General features: G+C 44.5%; 1 protein-coding gene across 1 annotated transcript in view; it reads right to left on the reverse strand.

Moving 5' to 3' along the window:
* The window catches only part of LOC142760927 (phospholipid scramblase family member 5-like), a 39,629-nt gene extending 27,985 nt beyond the window's left edge, over nucleotides 1–11,644 (reverse strand). Inside the window, exon 1 of the mRNA XM_075864104.1 lies at nucleotides 11,224–11,644. Coding sequence (XP_075720219.1) covers nucleotides 11,224–11,644 — 421 coding nt within the window. The remainder of the gene's footprint in view (nucleotides 1–11,223) is intronic.
* Nucleotides 11,645–19,265: the final 7,621 nt, after the last annotated feature.

The following is a 19,265-nucleotide window of genomic DNA, read 5'->3' on the forward strand; positions in this document are numbered from 1 at the left end:
GGTGCATGGGATGTGTAGTAAGAAATAATAAATGAATAGTGTGTGTGCAAGTGTAATACTATAAGTGAAATATAGGGGGCAGTAATAAATGAAGTGCCTCAATAGAAATAAATGGATAATGGGGTGCAAGTGAGTGAAACATGGAGGGATAGTGTGTACGTCATGAGGCACAACGTGTATAGCCAGGTAGAAGCCTATTTGTGACGCCTTGATAATTCATAGAGCGGGCTACCCTGCTTGCTATGCCAAACAACAACACACCATGCTCTCCCAGCATCAAAGACCCGGCTGTGTCCAAGAGAAGCGAATATACATAATAATGAAAAATACCTGGGGTATTGGTAATCATTTTGGCCAAAAGGACGCAAGCTCGCAATCCACGACAAGGATCCCCAGACTTGCGAGTCCCTAACTCCTAAACTGGAACAGAACGTTCCTGATGCACAAACAGAACCGATAAAAACACAGGGACATATACAAAAACACCGACAAAGGCCATACTTGCAAATGGACACAGCCAGGCCAGAAATGCTGATGAAAGGGCGAGCAGGTGCTTTAAATAATAATAGCCACTCCCACTAGTCTTGAGGGGAGTAGTGTGTGGTGCATGGGATGTGTAGTAAGAAATAATAAATGAATAGTATGTGTGCAAGTGTAATACTATAAGTGAAATATAGGGGGCAGTAATAAATGAAGTGCCTCAATAGAAATAAATGGATAATGGGGTGCAAGTGAGTGAAACATGGAGGGATAGTGTGTACGTCATGAGGCACAACGTGTATAGCCAGGTAGAAGCCTATTTGTGACGCCTTGATAATTCATAGAGCGGGCTACCCTGCTTGCTATGCCAAACAACAACACACCATGCTCTCCCAGCATCAAAGACCCGGCTGTGTCCAAGAGAAGCGAATATACATAATAATGAAAAATACCTGGGGTATTGGTAATCATTTTGGCCAAAAGGACGCAAGCTCGCAATCCACGACAAGGATCCCCAGACTTGCGAGTCCCTAACTCCTAAACTGGAACAGAACGTTCCTGATGCACAAACAGAACCGATAAAAACACAGGGACATATACAAAAACACCGACAAAGGCCATACTTGCAAATGGACACAGCCAGGCCAGAAATGCTGATGAAAGGGCGAGCAGGTGCTTTAAATAATAATAGCCACTCCCACTAGTCTTGAGGGGAGTAGTGTGTGGTGCATGGGATGTGTAGTAAGAAATAATAAATGAATAGTGTGTGTGCAAGTGTAATACTATAAGTGAAATATAGGGGGCAGTAATAAATGAAGTGCCTCAATAGAAATAAATGGATAATGGGGTGCAAGTGAGTGAAACATGGAGGGATAGTGTGTACGTCATGAGGCACAACGTGTATAGCCAGGTAGAAGCCTATTTGTGACGCCTTGATAATTCATAGAGCGGGCTACCCTGCTTGCTATGCCAAACAACAACACACCATGCTCTCCCAGCATCAAAGACCCGGCTGTGTCCAAGAGAAGCGAATATACATAATAATGAAAAATACCTGGGGTATTGGTAATCATTTTGGCCAAAAGGACGCAAGCTCGCAATCCACGACAAGGATCCCCAGACTTGCGAGTCCCTAACTCCTAAACTGGAACAGAACGTTCCTGATGCACAAACAGAACCGATAAAAACACAGGGACATATACAAAAACACCGACAAAGGCCATACTTGCAAATGGACACAGCCAGGCCAGAAATGCTGATGAAAGGGCGAGCAGGTGCTTTAAATAATAATAGCCACTCCCACTAGTCTTGAGGGGAGTGGTGTGTGGTGCATGGGATGTGTAGTAAGAAATAATAAATGAATAGTGTGTGTGCAAGTGTAATACTATAAGTGAAATATAGGGGGCAGTAATAAATGAAGTGCCTCAATAGAAATAAATGGATAATGGGGTGCAAGTGAGTGAAACATGGAGGGATAGTGTGTACGTCATGAGGCACAACGTGTATAGCCAGGTAGAAGCCTATTTGTGACGCCTTGATAATTCATAGAGCGGGCTACCCTGCTTGCTATGCCAAACAACAACACACCATGCTCTCCCAGCATCAAAGACCCGGCTGTGTCCAAGAGAAGCGAATATACATAATAATGAAAAATACCTGGGGTATTGGTAATCATTTTGGCCAAAAGGACGCAAGCTCGCAATCCACGACAAGGATCCCCAGACTTGCGAGTCCCTAACTCCTAAACTGGAACAGAACGTTCCTGATGCACAAACAGAACCGATAAAAACACAGGGACATATACAAAAACACCGACAAAGGCCATACTTGCAAATGGACACAGCCAGGCCAGAAATGCTGATGAAAGGGCGAGCAGGTGCTTTAAATAATAATAGCCACTCCCACTAGTCTTGAGGGGAGTGGTGTGTGGTGCATGGGATGTGTAGTAAGAAATAATAAATGAATAGTGTGTGTGCAAGTGTAATACTATAAGTGAAATATAGGGGGCAGTAATAAATGAAGTGCCTCAATAGAAATAAATGGATAATGGGGTGCAAGTGAGTGAAACATGGAGGGATAGTGTGTACGTCATGAGGCACAACGTGTATAGCCAGGTAGAAGCCTATTTGTGACGCCTTGATAATTCATAGAGCGGGCTACCCTGCTTGCTATGCCAAACAACAACACACCATGCTCTCCCAGCATCAAAGACCCGGCTGTGTCCAAGAGAAGCGAATATACATAATAATGAAAAATACCTGGGGTATTGGTAATCATTTTGGCCAAAAGGACGCAAGCTCGCAATCCACGACAAGGATCCCCAGACTTGCGAGTCCCTAACTCCTAAACTGGAACAGAACGTTCCTGATGCACAAACAGAACCGATAAAAACACAGGGACATATACAAAAACACCGACAAAGGCCATACTTGCAAATGGACACAGCCAGGCCAGAAATGCTGATGAAAGGGCGAGCAGGTGCTTTAAATAATAATAGCCACTCCCACTAGTCTTGAGGGGAGTGGTGTGTGGTGCATGGGATGTGTAGTAAGAAATAATAAATGAATAGTGTGTGTGCAAGTGTAATACTATAAGTGAAATATAGGGGGCAGTAATAAATGAAGTGCCTCAATAGAAATAAATGGATAATGGGGTGCAAGTGAGTGAAACATGGAGGGATAGTGTGTACGTCATGAGGCACAACGTGTATAGCCAGGTAGAAGCCTATTTGTGACGCCTTGATAATTCATAGAGCGGGCTACCCTGCTTGCTATGCCAAACAACAACACACCATGCTCTCCCAGCATCAAAGACCCGGCTGTGTCCAAGAGAAGCGAATATACATAATAATGAAAAATACCTGGGGTATTGGTAATCATTTTGGCCAAAAGGACGCAAGCTCGCAATCCACGACAAGGATCCCCAGACTTGCGAGTCCCTAACTCCTAAACTGGAACAGAACGTTCCTGATGCACAAACAGAACCGATAAAAACACAGGGACATATACAAAAAAACACCGACAAAGGCCATACTTGCAAATGGACACAGCCAGGCCAGAAATGCTGATGAAAGGGCGAGCAGGTGCTTTAAATAATAATAGCCACTCCCACTAGTCTTGAGGGGAGTGGTGTGTGGTGCATGGGATGTGTAGTAAGAAATAATAAATGAATAGTGTGTGTGCAAGTGTAATACTATAAGTGAAATATAGGGGGCAGTAATAAATGAAGTGCCTCAATAGAAATAAATGGATAATGGGGTGCAAGTGAGTGAAACATGGAGGGATAGTGTGTACGTCATGAGGCACAACGTGTATAGCCAGGTAGAAGCCTATTTGTGACGCCTTGATAATTCATAGAGCGGGCTACCCTGCTTGCTATGCCAAACAACAACACACCATGCTCTCCCAGCATCAAAGACCCGGCTGTGTCCAAGAGAAGCGAATATACATAATAATGAAAAATACCTGGGGTATTGGTAATCATTTTGGCCAAAAGGACGCAAGCTCGCAATCCACGACAAGGATCCCCAGACTTGCGAGTCCCTAACTCCTAAACTGGAACAGAACGTTCCTGATGCACAAACAGAACCGATAAAAACACAGGGACATATACAAAAACACCGACAAAGGCCATACTTGCAAATGGACACAGCCAGGCCAGAAATGCTGATGAAAGGGCGAGCAGGTGCTTTAAATAATAATAGCCACTCCCACTAGTCTTGAGGGGAGTGGTGTGTGGTGCATGGGATGTGTAGTAAGAAATAATAAATGAATAGTGTGTGTGCAAGTGTAATACTATAAGTGAAATATAGGGGGCAGTAATAAATGAAGTGCCTCAATAGAAATAAATGGATAATGGGGTGCAAGTGAGTGAAACATGGAGGGATAGTGTGTACGTCATGAGGCACAACGTGTATAGCCAGGTAGAAGCCTATTTGTGACGCCTTGATAATTCATAGAGCGGGCTACCCTGCTTGCTATGCCAAACAACAACACACCATGCTCTCCCAGCATCAAAGACCCGGCTGTGTCCAAGAGAAGCGAATATACATAATAATGAAAAATACCTGGGGTATTGGTAATCATTTTGGCCAAAAGGACGCAAGCTCGCAATCCACGACAAGGATCCCCAGACTTGCGAGTCCCTAACTCCTAAACTGGAACAGAACGTTCCTGATGCACAAACAGAACCGATAAAAACACAGGGACATATACAAAAACACCGACAAAGGCCATACTTGCAAATGGACACAGCCAGGCCAGAAATGCTGATGAAAGGGCGAGCAGGTGCTTTAAATAATAATAGCCACTCCCACTAGTCTTGAGGGGAGTGGTGTGTGGTGCATGGGATGTGTAGTAAGAAATAATAAATGAATAGTGTGTGTGCAAGTGTAATACTATAAGTGAAATATAGGGGGCAGTAATAAATGAAGTGCCTCAATAGAAATAAATGGATAATGGGGTGCAAGTGAGTGAAACATGGAGGGATAGTGTGTACGTCATGAGGCACAACGTGTATAGCCAGGTAGAAGCCTATTTGTGACGCCTTGATAATTCATAGAGCGGGCTACCCTGCTTGCTATGCCAAACAACAACACACCATGCTCTCCCAGCATCAAAGACCCGGCTGTGTCCAAGAGAAGCGAATATACATAATAATGAAAAATACCTGGGGTATTGGTAATCATTTTGGCCAAAAGGACGCAAGCTCGCAATCCACGACAAGGATCCCCAGACTTGCGAGTCCCTAACTCCTAAACTGGAACAGAACGTTCCTGATGCACAAACAGAACCGATAAAAACACAGGGACATATACAAAAACACCGACAAAGGCCATACTTGCAAATGGACACAGCCAGGCCAGAAATGCTGATGAAAGGGCGAGCAGGTGCTTTAAATAATAATAGCCACTCCCACTAGTCTTGAGGGGAGTGGTGTGTGGTGCATGGGATGTGTAGTAAGAAATAATAAATGAATAGTGTGTGTGCAAGTGTAATACTATAAGTGAAATATAGGGGGCAGTAATAAATGAAGTGCCTCAATAGAAATAAATGGATAATGGGGTGCAAGTGAGTGAAACATGGAGGGATAGTGTGTACGTCATGAGGCACAACGTGTATAGCCAGGTAGAAGCCTATTTGTGACGCCTTGATAATTCATAGAGCGGGCTACCCTGCTTGCTATGCCAAACAACAACACACCATGCTCTCCCAGCATCAAAGACCCGGCTGTGTCCAAGAGAAGCGAATATACATAATAATGAAAAATACCTGGGGTATTGGTAATCATTTTGGCCAAAAGGACGCAAGCTCGCAATCCACGACAAGGATCCCCAGACTTGCGAGTCCCTAACTCCTAAACTGGAACAGAACGTTCCTGATGCACAAACAGAACCGATAAAAACACAGGGACATATACAAAAACACCGACAAAGGCCATACTTGCAAATGGACACAGCCAGGCCAGAAATGCTGATGAAAGGGCGAGCAGGTGCTTTAAATAATAATAGCCACTCCCACTAGTCTTGAGGGGAGTGGTGTGTGGTGCATGGGATGTGTAGTAAGAAATAATAAATGAATAGTGTGTGTGCAAGTGTAATACTATAAGTGAAATATAGGGGGCAGTAATAAATGAAGTGCCTCAATAGAAATAAATGGATAATGGGGTGCAAGTGAGTGAAACATGGAGGGATAGTGTGTACGTCATGAGGCACAACGTGTATAGCCAGGTAGAAGCCTATTTGTGACGCCTTGATAATTCATAGAGCGGGCTACCCTGCTTGCTATGCCAAACAACAACACACCATGCTCTCCCAGCATCAAAGACCCGGCTGTGTCCAAGAGAAGCGAATATACATAATAATGAAAAATACCTGGGGTATTGGTAATCATTTTGGCCAAAAGGACGCAAGCTCGCAATCCACGACAAGGATCCCCAGACTTGCGAGTCCCTAACTCCTAAACTGGAACAGAACGTTCCTGATGCACAAACAGAACCGATAAAAACACAGGGACATATACAAAAACACCGACAAAGGCCATACTTGCAAATGGACACAGCCAGGCCAGAAATGCTGATGAAAGGGCGAGCAGGTGCTTTAAATAATAATAGCCACTCCCACTAGTCTTGAGGGGAGTGGTGTGTGGTGCATGGGATGTGTAGTAAGAAATAATAAATGAATAGTGTGTGTGCAAGTGTAATACTATAAGTGAAATATAGGGGGCAGTAATAAATGAAGTGCCTCAATAGAAATAAATGGATAATGGGGTGCAAGTGAGTGAAACATGGAGGGATAGTGTGTACGTCATGAGGCACAACGTGTATAGCCAACGTGTATATGTCCCTGTGATTGTAAACCCTTGAGCTGGTAGCAAACCAGTGATGAAATCCATTGAGATCTGTGTCCTAGGTTTGGTAGGAGGAGACAATTGCTGATGAATGCCCGACTTTGCCTGCCTGGAAGGCTTAAACTGAGCACAAATGGTACAGGAAGAAACAAACTTTGAGTTCTTGTCTCCACCCTTGCCACCAATAGAGGCAAGAGAGAAATTTACAGGTATGTTTAATTCCTGGATGACCTTTCAGAAGTGAACACTTTGTAAGTAGTGCAGGAGATACCAAGGACCGTCCTCTTGGTGAATTTTCAAGAGACACTTTAGTCATGACAAGGATGCAATTTGGGTTAATGATGTGTGCCAGGTCTTCAAGGAGTAAATCAGAAGAATCAAGGGATCTGGAGAGGACAATCCCTCTGCGATTTTTCTCAGCCAGCCGATATGTAAGGAAAAAATCGATTAGTGAGAGCAAAAGTGCCCAACGAGGATTAAACCTGCCGCAAGACTGAAGAAATTCCAGGTTATTGTGGTCAGTGAAGCTGGTGACAGGAAATATGGCACCTTCCAAGAGCTGTCGTCATTCCTCCATGCAAGCTTCACTTTCAGAAACATAATTCTCAGCAGGAGAGAACTTCTTGGATTAGAGACTACATGGAGTGTACATATTTTTCTCCGACTGCTATAACAGAATTACTCCCAAACGTATAGAGCTGGCACCAACTTCTAAAAAGGAAACGGCCAGTCAGGATCCGGATGGTGGAGAACCAGAGCAGAAGAGAAGCAGAACTTAAGATTGTCAAAGGCTTGAACTGCAGTAGTTGGCCAGATTCGGGTTTTGCATAAATTGTCGGGAGTAATTGACTAAGTAAAGGAATCTATGGAGAGCCTTGAGGCAAAAGTGGAATCGCAGACACCTTCTCTAGGTCTATTAAAAAAAAACCTGCGGAGATGATGTAGTCAAGGAATGGAAGCTCCTGTCTCTCGACACAATTCCCCAGTTTAGTATAAAGTGAATTTTGATGAAGTCGGTGAAAAACTGAACAAACATGTAATCAGTGGGTCTTAAGATCCTTTGAATAGATGAGAATACTGTCAAGGTAGACTAACTCATACTGATACAGAGTATCTGAAATAGTTTGTTGGCAAACTGTTGAAACACTGCCGGGACATTGCAGAGGCTGGATGGCATCACTAAATATTAATAGTGACCATCTTGTTGTGTTGATGGCAGTTTTCCACTCGACTTCCTCTTCCTTGATACGACCAAACAATTCAGAAATCAATGGAAGTGGGTACCTGTTTTTCACTGTGATCTTATTCTCTCCAAGATAGTCAATATATGGCCCCAGAGAGCCATCCTTCTTTTTACCCAAAAAATGAACCCAGCCACCACAGGAGAAGGGGATTTCCAGATAAAACCGTTTTAAAATTCTGTTATCTACATGCAGACCTGGCTTGAGTCTCAGGCAGTGATAACAGGTACACGCGGCATCTTGAAAGTTCATGGCCAGGCAGAAGAGGTTTCAAACAGTCTGGGGTGGAATTCCAGACATCGGAGAAAATGACATGACTTGAAGCTGACAGGTCTCTAGAGACAATTTTGAGGGCAAGACGCCCCCCAAGTAGACATCCCCACGCCCATATAGGCCTAGGAGAATTTCGACTTTGGAGGATGTACCGCACATTTCACACAAAGATGACCCTTCTGTCCACAGTAGACCTTGGGTTAACCGATAGGTTCTTTCTTTAAATGACAATGCAGTACGATCCAACTGCATGGGTTCTTTGGAACTGTGGCTGAAGGATTGTAGAAATTTGGAGCCAGATGTGGAAAGCAATGGCCACATTGTTTCTCCTGCGATGTCTCCTGTAAACAAATTTCCACTCTGGTAGCTAGTGAAGCCAAATCGTCCAGTTCAGGAGAAAGTTCACGACCTGCCAGTTTATCTTTTATATGGTTCGAAAATTCCTCATAGAAGGCCGCAATCAGGGCTTTGTTGTTCCAGGGGAGTTCCGACGCCAGAGTGCGAAAGTTGATGGCATATTAACCAACTGTAGAGACACCTTGTTTAAGGCAGAGCCAAAGCTCTACAAGACTCTCCAAAAGGTGACTAAGAATGTGGACAAAGATGACAGAATCACATTATTGCGTTTCGACAAACAAAATGCCCAAGCCAAATTCTCTCCCACAAGCAAGGAAATCCCTTATGTCACTTTAACTCTATCCAAGTATAACTGCTATGGACAAAGTTCAAAATTTATGGTAGACAGGTTGATGCACTGAGGTGCATGGCACTGGTGGTGTAGTCAGACAGAACAGCAACATGCTGGACCATAAAGGCTGCAGACATGGAAGAGGCTCTTGGTTGTAGAGCTTCCAGGAGGGTAGAAATTCCCTGAAGTATTTGGATAATATCTCGCTGACAGGAACCTTGCTGGGACACCTGGTCATCAAGTTTGTAGATGTCCACTAGCAAGGGACAAGGCATAGCAGCTTTTTTGGCCAGTGTATTCTCTTACGTTTCTGACGAGGCAAGTGGACCCTTAGAGTCACAATCAATATGGCGCTGGCTAATTTGGGGTCGGATTCCCAGGTCGCAGTACCAGAGTGGTCACCGATTGGCGGCAAGGGCGCTGAGAGAGTAGCTGAAGCGTAGTTAAGGCCAGGACCAATTGTCGTCATCATGAGAACGTTCAGGATGTGATAGGCCAGAGGACGAGGTTAGAGGATGGACAAGAGGCCGAAACCAGGAATAGAACAACCAAAAACACGACAATACAAGGGAGCAAGATGAGAACGGAATCCAGAAACAAACCAAGATTCCAGATCAAGATCAGGAATCAGGAGTTAGCAATGTACCTTAATTCAATGGCAAGGGCTGTCAGCTTGATACCTTTTTAAATAGGTCACCAGGCCTGATGTCATCCACATATGTCAGTCTCCATGGCAATAGGGCACAGTTGGAGGCAGAGAGTCACAGCTGCAGACCAAAGGAAATCATTGCAGCTGGGAGTGGTAAGGCTGGTTGTTTGGCTACCAGAGATATCCGATGGCTAAAGGGACGAGTTCTACACCCTCCAGCGGGGTCCCAACGCTAGAGTAGGGAGAGGCGAGTAACACACAGGCATCAAATAAAACTAAGCTGTGGCTAGGATGGGAAAGGTTTAGGAAAAGCCAAATGGACGTCATGTGCAATGCAGCCTAACTAACATCAAAATTAAAGAGTTTATAAATCTTCAATGTGCGGTTTTTAAGCCCACTTTCTATTATTATTCAACAAGGATGTCATCATTTTGGCTTATATAATTATCAGGGTTTCCCTTTAATTAGACTTACCTATACTCAGAGCCAGCATTATGGAGAGGCAAAGAGAAGTACTTCTGATACCCTACGTTGGGGGCAAAATATCAATATAATAAGTAGTGGATCTGTGATGTAGTATTTAGAAAGAATCCTTTACTTTATGTGACCTTTAAACTATATACTTAGTATACTATTTAGTAGTACTTGTGATATACAGTATAACAGCCACCAAAACAGTTTTACATATCACAAAATATGTTGTGTTCTTACCAATAGACACGGGTAGGATGAGTATGTTTTTTTTACTTGATACCAAAATTAATATTCATGCAGTAGTCATGAGTTCCAAATGTATACCCACCAAACACTATATTAGAACAATTGGTATACCTTTTAGTCTGGTATGCCTGTTATCTCGATAGATGGGGGTCCAAGTGGTGGGAGCATTACCTAACAGATATGTATTAGATATCCTATGGATATGCCTTTTAAGGCTAAGGATTGAAACTATACTCTTCTTTTTAATTAGTGTTACATTTTATTTATAAACATGTATTTAGTATAAATTGAGTGATATTAAATTTTACAAACTCCAAATTTCCTAACCTAAGGCTATGTCACATGACGGATTTTTCATGAGGAAAAATCTGAAGTATATTTGGCCAAGATTCATTAACTGGGGATATTCCCTTCGTGGCTACCTGATGTTGTTTATGAGGAGGAATTTGCTGCATCATGAAGTGAAATGTTTCGGCAAGGCGGTTTACTTATTCACCTGCTGAAAATTCCACAGAGTCTAACCAATGGGGCAGTTTGGCACTGATAGCAATAGGAGACTTTTTACAAGTGAAATTCATGCTACTTCTGAAGTGGAAATCGCGTTGGAATCAGCATGAATTTTCCGTTGTGTAAACTAGGTCAAATATTGCTCAGAGGTGACAGCTCTAATCCAAAATAATTCAAACAGACATACAATTTTAGTATATAACTTGCACTAAAAATAACCATCAGCATGCTTACTCTATAAACCGTTGCTTGGCTCATGCTTATAGTAGTATGTGAGGGAAAGACGTGAAATAACAAGCATTCTGGAAAACACCTTACCTTGTGGTTTGACTTTGGATGTTATACAGAACTGCTGAGCAGTTTCTAAGATCTGTAGCTCTGAAGAAACTGGTTCTTCTAATTCTTCGACTACTGTAAGAGTTCTTTGAACCCTCAATTCCTTGTCTGTGGGTCTGCCTTGAGAAGATGAAGCAGACACAGAGTTAATGGGAGCGATTCCTTTCCTTGAAGATCTTACACTCTTTGGATCACAACACTTTTCCGTTTCTTTTGTTCCATATTCTAAACTGTTTTCTTTTGTTCTGCATGAATGTCTATAGTTATCTTTTTGATTAGAAGGTTGACTGTGTAACATACATCTGCACATCTTCTTCTCTTTAGGGACCTTCGTATGATGCTCAATGTGTTTCTCTCTCTTGAGATATCCAAAAGGTGAGGGCTGAGAACGTACAATCGACATGTCAAAACTTTGTCTACGTAAGGTAGCAGTTAGTAATAAGCTACTGTTATATTTCCTGCTACTCCAAGTTAGCATCAATCCTTCTGAGATTTTAAGAGGAGTTATCTCCTTTATTCATCTCAATCCCCTTTGCCTATTGGTGTTGCCACCTCAACGAACCGGATGTTTAATTCTCTGCAGGAGACTATCCGGCCTGTCATCCAAGGAGATGGGTTACCATGAAAAGAGAATGAAAGTCAACTAAATTCTTGCTGGGATTATGAGCAAGAAAATAGACAGTGGACATTCTTTACTCAGGACAACTGTCAATCAGTTTCTCAGGTCAGGAACTGCACATATTCTTAATTCACATTTTCATAGCTTCTTATCACACTAGCAGACATCTTCTGCTAGTACAGGAGTAAAGGAGTTTTGACCTTCCCTTATAGGTTTTACATACAAAATAAAAAATGTCTGGATTCCCTATGCATTTATCTGTTTAAGCAAATGATGTAGGGTCGTTCTAACACGTCTCAGCCATATCAGTGAAATACAGTTAAGTTTGTATAATAAATATAAAGAATCTCTAATCTAGGACCAGTATCTGGATCGGAGGGGTCTATTATAGTCTGATTAACTACATTACATCAGTCAGCTTGTTAGAGTAGAGCCTCTTCTGTGGGATGGATCACAATGCTCTTATTGAGTACATTGGGGGAGCTGTTCTGGGAAATGAGGCAGTTGTTGGCTGACGTCTACTCCAAACTCCACAGACAGACAAGAGAAAGGGAATTCATTGCCATGTTTACTTTGGATCAGATACCAAAAAGGTTCTCTTTACCATTTGACAGCATGACACATCCACATGGCCCACATGTTTGTTCAAGGACCAGTGTCTTTCACAATAGGATTGGAGAATTACATTTCTGCTTGCTGAAGCTTGCATTGGCAATTTCTTCAGTAATGCCAGACAGGACCAAATTAAGGGTGTCCATGATACAGAGCAAATCTTTTGGGGCCCCCAAAGAATTTATGTATGGATATAGGTTTCCAATGTAGGGCTCAACAAGCCGCATCAAATTTTTTAAACTCTTCTAAATTGATTAGTCTCACTTAGAAAACCCCTGGTTTATATATATTTCATAGCACCATACAATATCCATACAGTGTAAATATAAGATTGTCCATAACCACCCCACCGAATGGTGTAAGCAGCACTGAAGTCACCAAGGCAGTGATGTCAACATGGCATCTTCACCCATCTCTTCTATCAGTGCAGCCGTCGTGGTTGTGTGGAAGCTGCAAGTGCTGCACCATGCCTGTGACATCTTCACCTCTTCTTGGGCCTTTAAGGGGACTTGTCAGACAGAGTCACTGACATTGCCTTTTATGACACTATCACCCCGGTGATGTCATTACATACACTGGTACAATACAGGGGATCTACTAGCCCATGGCCCTTAAAACACCCAATGACATAATCAGCGGTGACGCCACCTAGGTAGGGATGTCAGCCCTTTCAGCACCCACAGTGTCATCACTCTCAAAAGAACCTCAAAGGACAAGTAGTACACCTCCTGTATGGGCAACTCTTATACCTAGGTACGGCCACCAAGACTGTGGGTCCCAGCATCTTATCTATAGGGACAGTACTGTGATGTCACCAACCATTTCTGGGCTTTAGAGGAGACATATCAAGCTATGTCATTGATATTGCCCATTTTGATGCCATCACCCTGTGACATCATCACGTACACTAGTTCCATGCATGAGAACCAACAGCTCATGTCTCTTGCAACCCTCTCCTCGATTAGGTCATCTGTGGTGACGTTACCTAGACACTAATGTCAGCCCCTGTGTTACACCTCCTGTGAAGCTTTAATATATTAATGGCACATACAAAAAATATGGTGATATCCTGTTCCTTGTAAAACCCCCTCAAAAAACAAGGGGGCACTCCCTCCGTCTGGAGAAAAAAAGGTTCAAGCTGCAGAGGCGACAAGGCTTCTTTACAGTAAGAACGGTGAATTTATGGAATAGCCTACCGCAGGAGCTGGTCACAGCAGGGACAGTAGATGGCTTTAAAAAAGGGTTAGATAATTTCCTAGAACAAAAAAATATTAGCTCCTATGTGTAGAAATTTTTCCTTCCCTTTTCCCTTCCCTTGGTTGGACTTGATGGACATGTGTCTTTTTTCAGCCGTACTAACTATGTAACTATGTAACTATGTAACTATGTAACTCTTGCATGGGTGCAGCCGCAGTGTCTGGGGGTCCCGATACATAATTTATAAGGAAGTCATCCTATGTAATGTTACTTTCCAACACAACACCAACTATGACATCATCACCAGTGCTGTCTACATGAATTCTGGGAGCTTAAAGAGGACACATCAGGCAATGTCATTAACTGCCCACTATGACATCATCACCCCTGTGATGTCACCACATGCACTGGTGCTATACAGGAGAAATATCAGCCTATATGCCACATAAGCCCCCTTATGACATCACCAGTGGTACCTCTCCAATGCAGTAACATCGGGCCTTGTGAATTCTCTTATATGACATTTTTACCCACTATGGAGCATTAAACAGGGCGCACCATACCTTCAGCATGGGTCACCCTGCTTCCAGGTACAGCCTAAGCAGCTCTCTGACAGCTGCGGCACCTGTCGGTTAATAAGTAAGGCTGGCAGTCTGTGCGATATCACTGCCCACTAGGCCCACACCTGTGACATTGGCACTCATTCTGAGGCCTTAAAGAAGACCTGTCAGGCAATGTCACTGACAGTGGCCATTATTGCATCACCACCCTTGTGAAACCAACACCCTTCTGACATAACCACATGCACTGGTGCACTAAAGAAAACCCACTAGCCAGCCTCTCCCTGACAACCCCTCTATGAACTCATCAGTGGTGACTTCACCAATTCTTTGGTCTCTGACTTCTTGCCTGTGGTGTCATCACCTGCTATGGGGCCTTGAAAGGGATGCACCACACCTCTGGGCCCTAGCAGTTAATTTATAGGATCTGCACTTCTTGTGATGTCATCCTCCCATGCCCCCCACATGTGATTTCATCACGTGTTACATTACCACACATGCTAAGGTCTTAAACAGAATAATTCAGGCAATATAACTGATGCTGCCCATTTAGATGTCTCCACCTCTGTGACATCACCACCCCTATGTCATCACATGCACTGGTGCCCTAAAGGAAACTCACTAACACATGCCCCCAATGACATCATCAAGTTAGTGATGTTGGCCCCTTTGAGCTCACATCTACTGCAGCAATACATCCTTCCTACCCCAACTTACTGCAGCAGCACATCCTCCTCTCCATTCCAACTTACTGCAGCAGCACATCCTCCCCACTCCAAAGTCCTGCACCAGTAAATCCTCTTCATTCCCACCTACTGCAGCAGCACATCCTCGCCACTCCCACCTACTGCAGCAGCACATCCTCCCCACTCCCACTTACTGTAGCAGCCCATCCTCCCCACTCCCACCTACTGCAGCAGTACATCCTCCCCACTCCCTCTTACTGCAGCAGCACATCTTCCTCACTCCCACCTACTGCATCAGCACATCCTCCCTACTCCCACCTACTGCAGTAGCATATTCCCCCCACTCCCACCTACTGCAGCAGCACATCCTCCCCCCTCCCACTTACTGCAGCAGCACATCTTCCCCACTTCCACATACTGCAGCAGCACATTCTCCCCACTCCCACTTACTGTAGCAGCACATCCTGCCCACTCCCACCTACTGCAGCAGCACATCCTCCCCGCTCCCACTTAATGCAGCAGCACATCCTCCCCACTCCCACCTACTGCAGCAGCATATTCTCCCCACTCCCACTTACTGTAGCAGCACATCCTCCCCACTCCCACCTACTGCAGCAGCACATTCTCCCCACTCCCACTTACTGCAGCAGCACATCTTCCCCACTCCCACCTACTGCAGCAGCACATCCTCCTTACACCCACCTACTGCAGCAGCACATCCTCCCCACTCCCACCTACTGCAGCAGCACATCCTCCTCACTCCCATCTACTGCAGCAGCACATCCACCCCAGTCCAACTTACTGCAGCAGCACATCCTCCCAACTCGCATCTTCTGCAGCAGCACATGCTCCCCACTCCCACCTACTGCAGGAGTACATCCTCCCCACTCCCACCTACTGCAGCAGCACATCCTCCCCACTCCCACCTACTGTAGCAGCACATCCTCCCCACTCCCACCTACTGCAGCAGCACATCCTCCTCACTCCCATCTACTGCAGCAGCACATCCACCCCAGTCCCACTTACTGTAGCAGCCCATCCTCCCCACTCCCACCTACTGCAGCAGTACATCCTCCCCACTCCCTCTTACTGCAGCAGCACATCTTCCTCACTCCCACCTACTGCAGTAGCACATCCTCCCTACTCCCACCTACTGCAGTAGCATATTCCCCCCACTCCCACCTACTGCAGCAGCACATCCTCCCCCCTCCCACTTACTGCAGCAGCACATCTTCCCCACTTCCACATACTGCAGCAGCACATCCTCCCCACTCCCACTTACTGTAGCAGCACATCCTGCCCACTCCCACCTACTGCAGCAGCACATCCTCCCCGCTCCCACTTAATGCAGCAGCACATCCTCCCCACTCCCACCTACTGCAGCAGCATATTCTCCCCACTCCCACTTACTGTAGCAGCACATCCTCCCCACTCCCACCTACTGCAGCAGCACATTCTCCCCACTCCCACTTACTGCAGCAGCACATCTTCCCCACTCCCACCTACTGCAGCAGCACATCCTCCTTACACCCACCTACTGCAGCAGCACATCCTCCCCACTCCCACCTACTGCAGCAGCACATCCTCCTCACTCCCATCTACTGCAGCAGCACATCCACCCCAGTCCAACTTACTGCATCAGCACATCCTCCCAACTCGCATCTTCTGCAGCAGCACATGCTCCCCACTCCCACCTACTGCAGGAGTACATCCTCCCCACTCCCACCTACTGCAACAGCACATCCTCCCCACTCCCACCTACTGTAGCAGCACATCCTCCCCACTCCCACCTACTGCAGCAGCACATCCTCCTCACTCCCATCTACTGCAGCAGCACATCCACCCCAGTCCCACTTACTGTAGCAGCGCATCCTCCCCACTCCCATTTACTGCAGCAGCACATCCTCCCTACTCCTTCCTACTGCAGCTGCACATGAGTTTTTCTGTTTCCTCTCCTGGTCAATTAGATTGATGTTTATTCATTGTCCAGTTTTTCAGCCACTTCCTGAGGAGCACAATATGGAACAATCCTTTTCTGTATTGTTTGATTACTTCATTGAAACTGGACTCAATAAAAAAAAATTTTTTGTAGGCGGTTAAATGTACCCAGGGTACAGCATGCCCTCAAGCAGCACCAATGATAATTCTCCTTGATTCCAGATAGTAGACCGATATAGGTATGGGTCACCTGTCCACATATTTATATAAGGCTTCGTTCACATCTGCGCTAGGGCTCCGTTCCGGCGGAGCTTTCCGTCGGAATGGAGCCCTCACAGACACAAACGGAAACCATAGGTTTCCGTTTCCATCACCATTGATTTCAATGGTGACGGATCCAGTGCCAATGGTTTTCGTTTGTCTCCTTTGTGCAAGGGTTCTGTTGTTTCAGCGGAATCAATAGCATAGTCGACTACGGTATTGATTCCGTCAAAACGAGGGAACCCTTGCACAACGGAGACAAACAGAAATTGAAATCAATGGTGATGGAAACGGAAAACTATGGTTTCCGTTTGTGTCTGTGATGGCTCCATTCCGATGGAAAGCTCAGTCGGAACGGAGCCCTAGCGCAGATGTGAACGAAGCCTAAGATGTACAATGTTACAGATAAGAGATTCTATAATGTGTAAATAACGCTTAGACACTCAAGATTCATACATTTTTAAAATGTTGAAGGGTTAGATTCTGAGACCTCTGAAAGGCAGCAGAGCAAGGCATAAAAAGTACATTACAGAAACCCCACAACATAAAGCTTTTAATAGAACCATTTTTAGTTCTTATCTGTTTTTATCTTAACAATACGCAACCAGTTTTTCAAATTATGTAAGACATATCTGATACAGGTAAATAAGATTACAGTCTACCTTAGCCTATATTGCTCATAAATGGGTAGTTCAATACGATACATAGTCGTAGGGCTTTACGACACAACAGAAAAAAGATATGAGTTTCCTGCTCGTTTATCACATGTATACATTTTTAGTTCATGTATGTGAGTTCATAACATAAAAATAGCAGCTCAAGTGAAAATAACGGGGTACATTAGTATAAACTAATGCAAAAATATGGATGTGGGGGTTAGCCTTAACACCAATCAGCTCACAGCTTTCATTTTCTAACATACACTAGACAAAGGAAAGTCGGAATCTGGTTACTATTGGCAACTTTGTGATGCCCTCTGCACACAACTTTCCATAAATAAGCGATAGTATATACTATTATTCATTAAGAGGGATGATTACCGCTCTCTATTCTACATTTGGGAGAATAAAAAGAATGTAAATAAAGCTTTTACAATTCAATGTTATATGTTGCTAAGGCTTAAAAGGAACCTATCATCAGTTTTTACTCCTCTAAAGTGGTCTCACACACTCTAGATCTTGTAAAGACTTGTCTAAATTTATGTCTGTTTGTCCCCAATAGTGCAAAGGGGCATAGCTATAGGGGGTGCCGAGGAAGCAGTCGCACCCAGGCCCTGGAGCCTAAGGGGGCCCAAAAGCTCCTCAGCTGCATAAGTAGACACCAATATTATAAATGGTATGTGGTAGGATGGGGGCACTGTTATAGATTTTGCTTTGGGGTCCAGGAGCTTCAAGTTATGCCTCTGGTAGTGAAGCATACCTTATAAAAAGAAGTCTCTGTATGCAAATGAGGCTTGAAGTGTCTGCGGGGTGTATACTCAGGATGAAAGTGTCCGTCGTTTTAGCGCTAACCCACACCATCTTTCCTTCATTGACGTTTATGACACATCCTGGAAATATCACACTTGCGCCAAACTGCAGTGAATCGGCACATGTGCATTGAGTACACCCTGTTGTGGGCAGAGGCTTCTTTTTCCGTGCATAGACTTCTGTACATTTGCCAGTCCCCACCTGCAGTCAGTGTCTGAGACTTCAGCGGGGCAATCGTTGTGAACCGTGATTACCACGGAAACGCAGATTGGGACCGGCACATTTGCTGAAGGGAATTAGAGCATCTGCCCCCAACAGTGAGTTCCCAAGCATTGGTTTACTGCAGTGTGACGCAAGATTTGGAGAAGAGTGTGGATGACGCAGGAGGCTTCCTTAAAGTCAATCAAGGAAAAATCGATTTGGTTGGCGCTGAAACCGCTCGGTACTACAGTGCTGAGTATACACCCAGCGGACACTTGAGGCCTCATTTCCATATGGTTCAGGCTATTTTCAAGCTTCTTTTGATGCGCTGGACCACTTTAGGGGGTTAAAATTAATGACAGGTTCCCTTTAATCTGTTCCCACATATTCAGTTTGTAGTTGTCACTCCAATCCCCCCTATTAACATTTTGCATTTAATGTCTATGGAGTGAGAAGGGGTGAGTGGCAACTGGAAACCTCT

Source organism: Rhinoderma darwinii, chromosome 4 (assembly GCF_050947455.1).
Source record: "Rhinoderma darwinii isolate aRhiDar2 chromosome 4, aRhiDar2.hap1, whole genome shotgun sequence".
NCBI classification, from domain to species: Eukaryota; Metazoa; Chordata; class Amphibia; order Anura; family Rhinodermatidae; genus Rhinoderma; species Rhinoderma darwinii.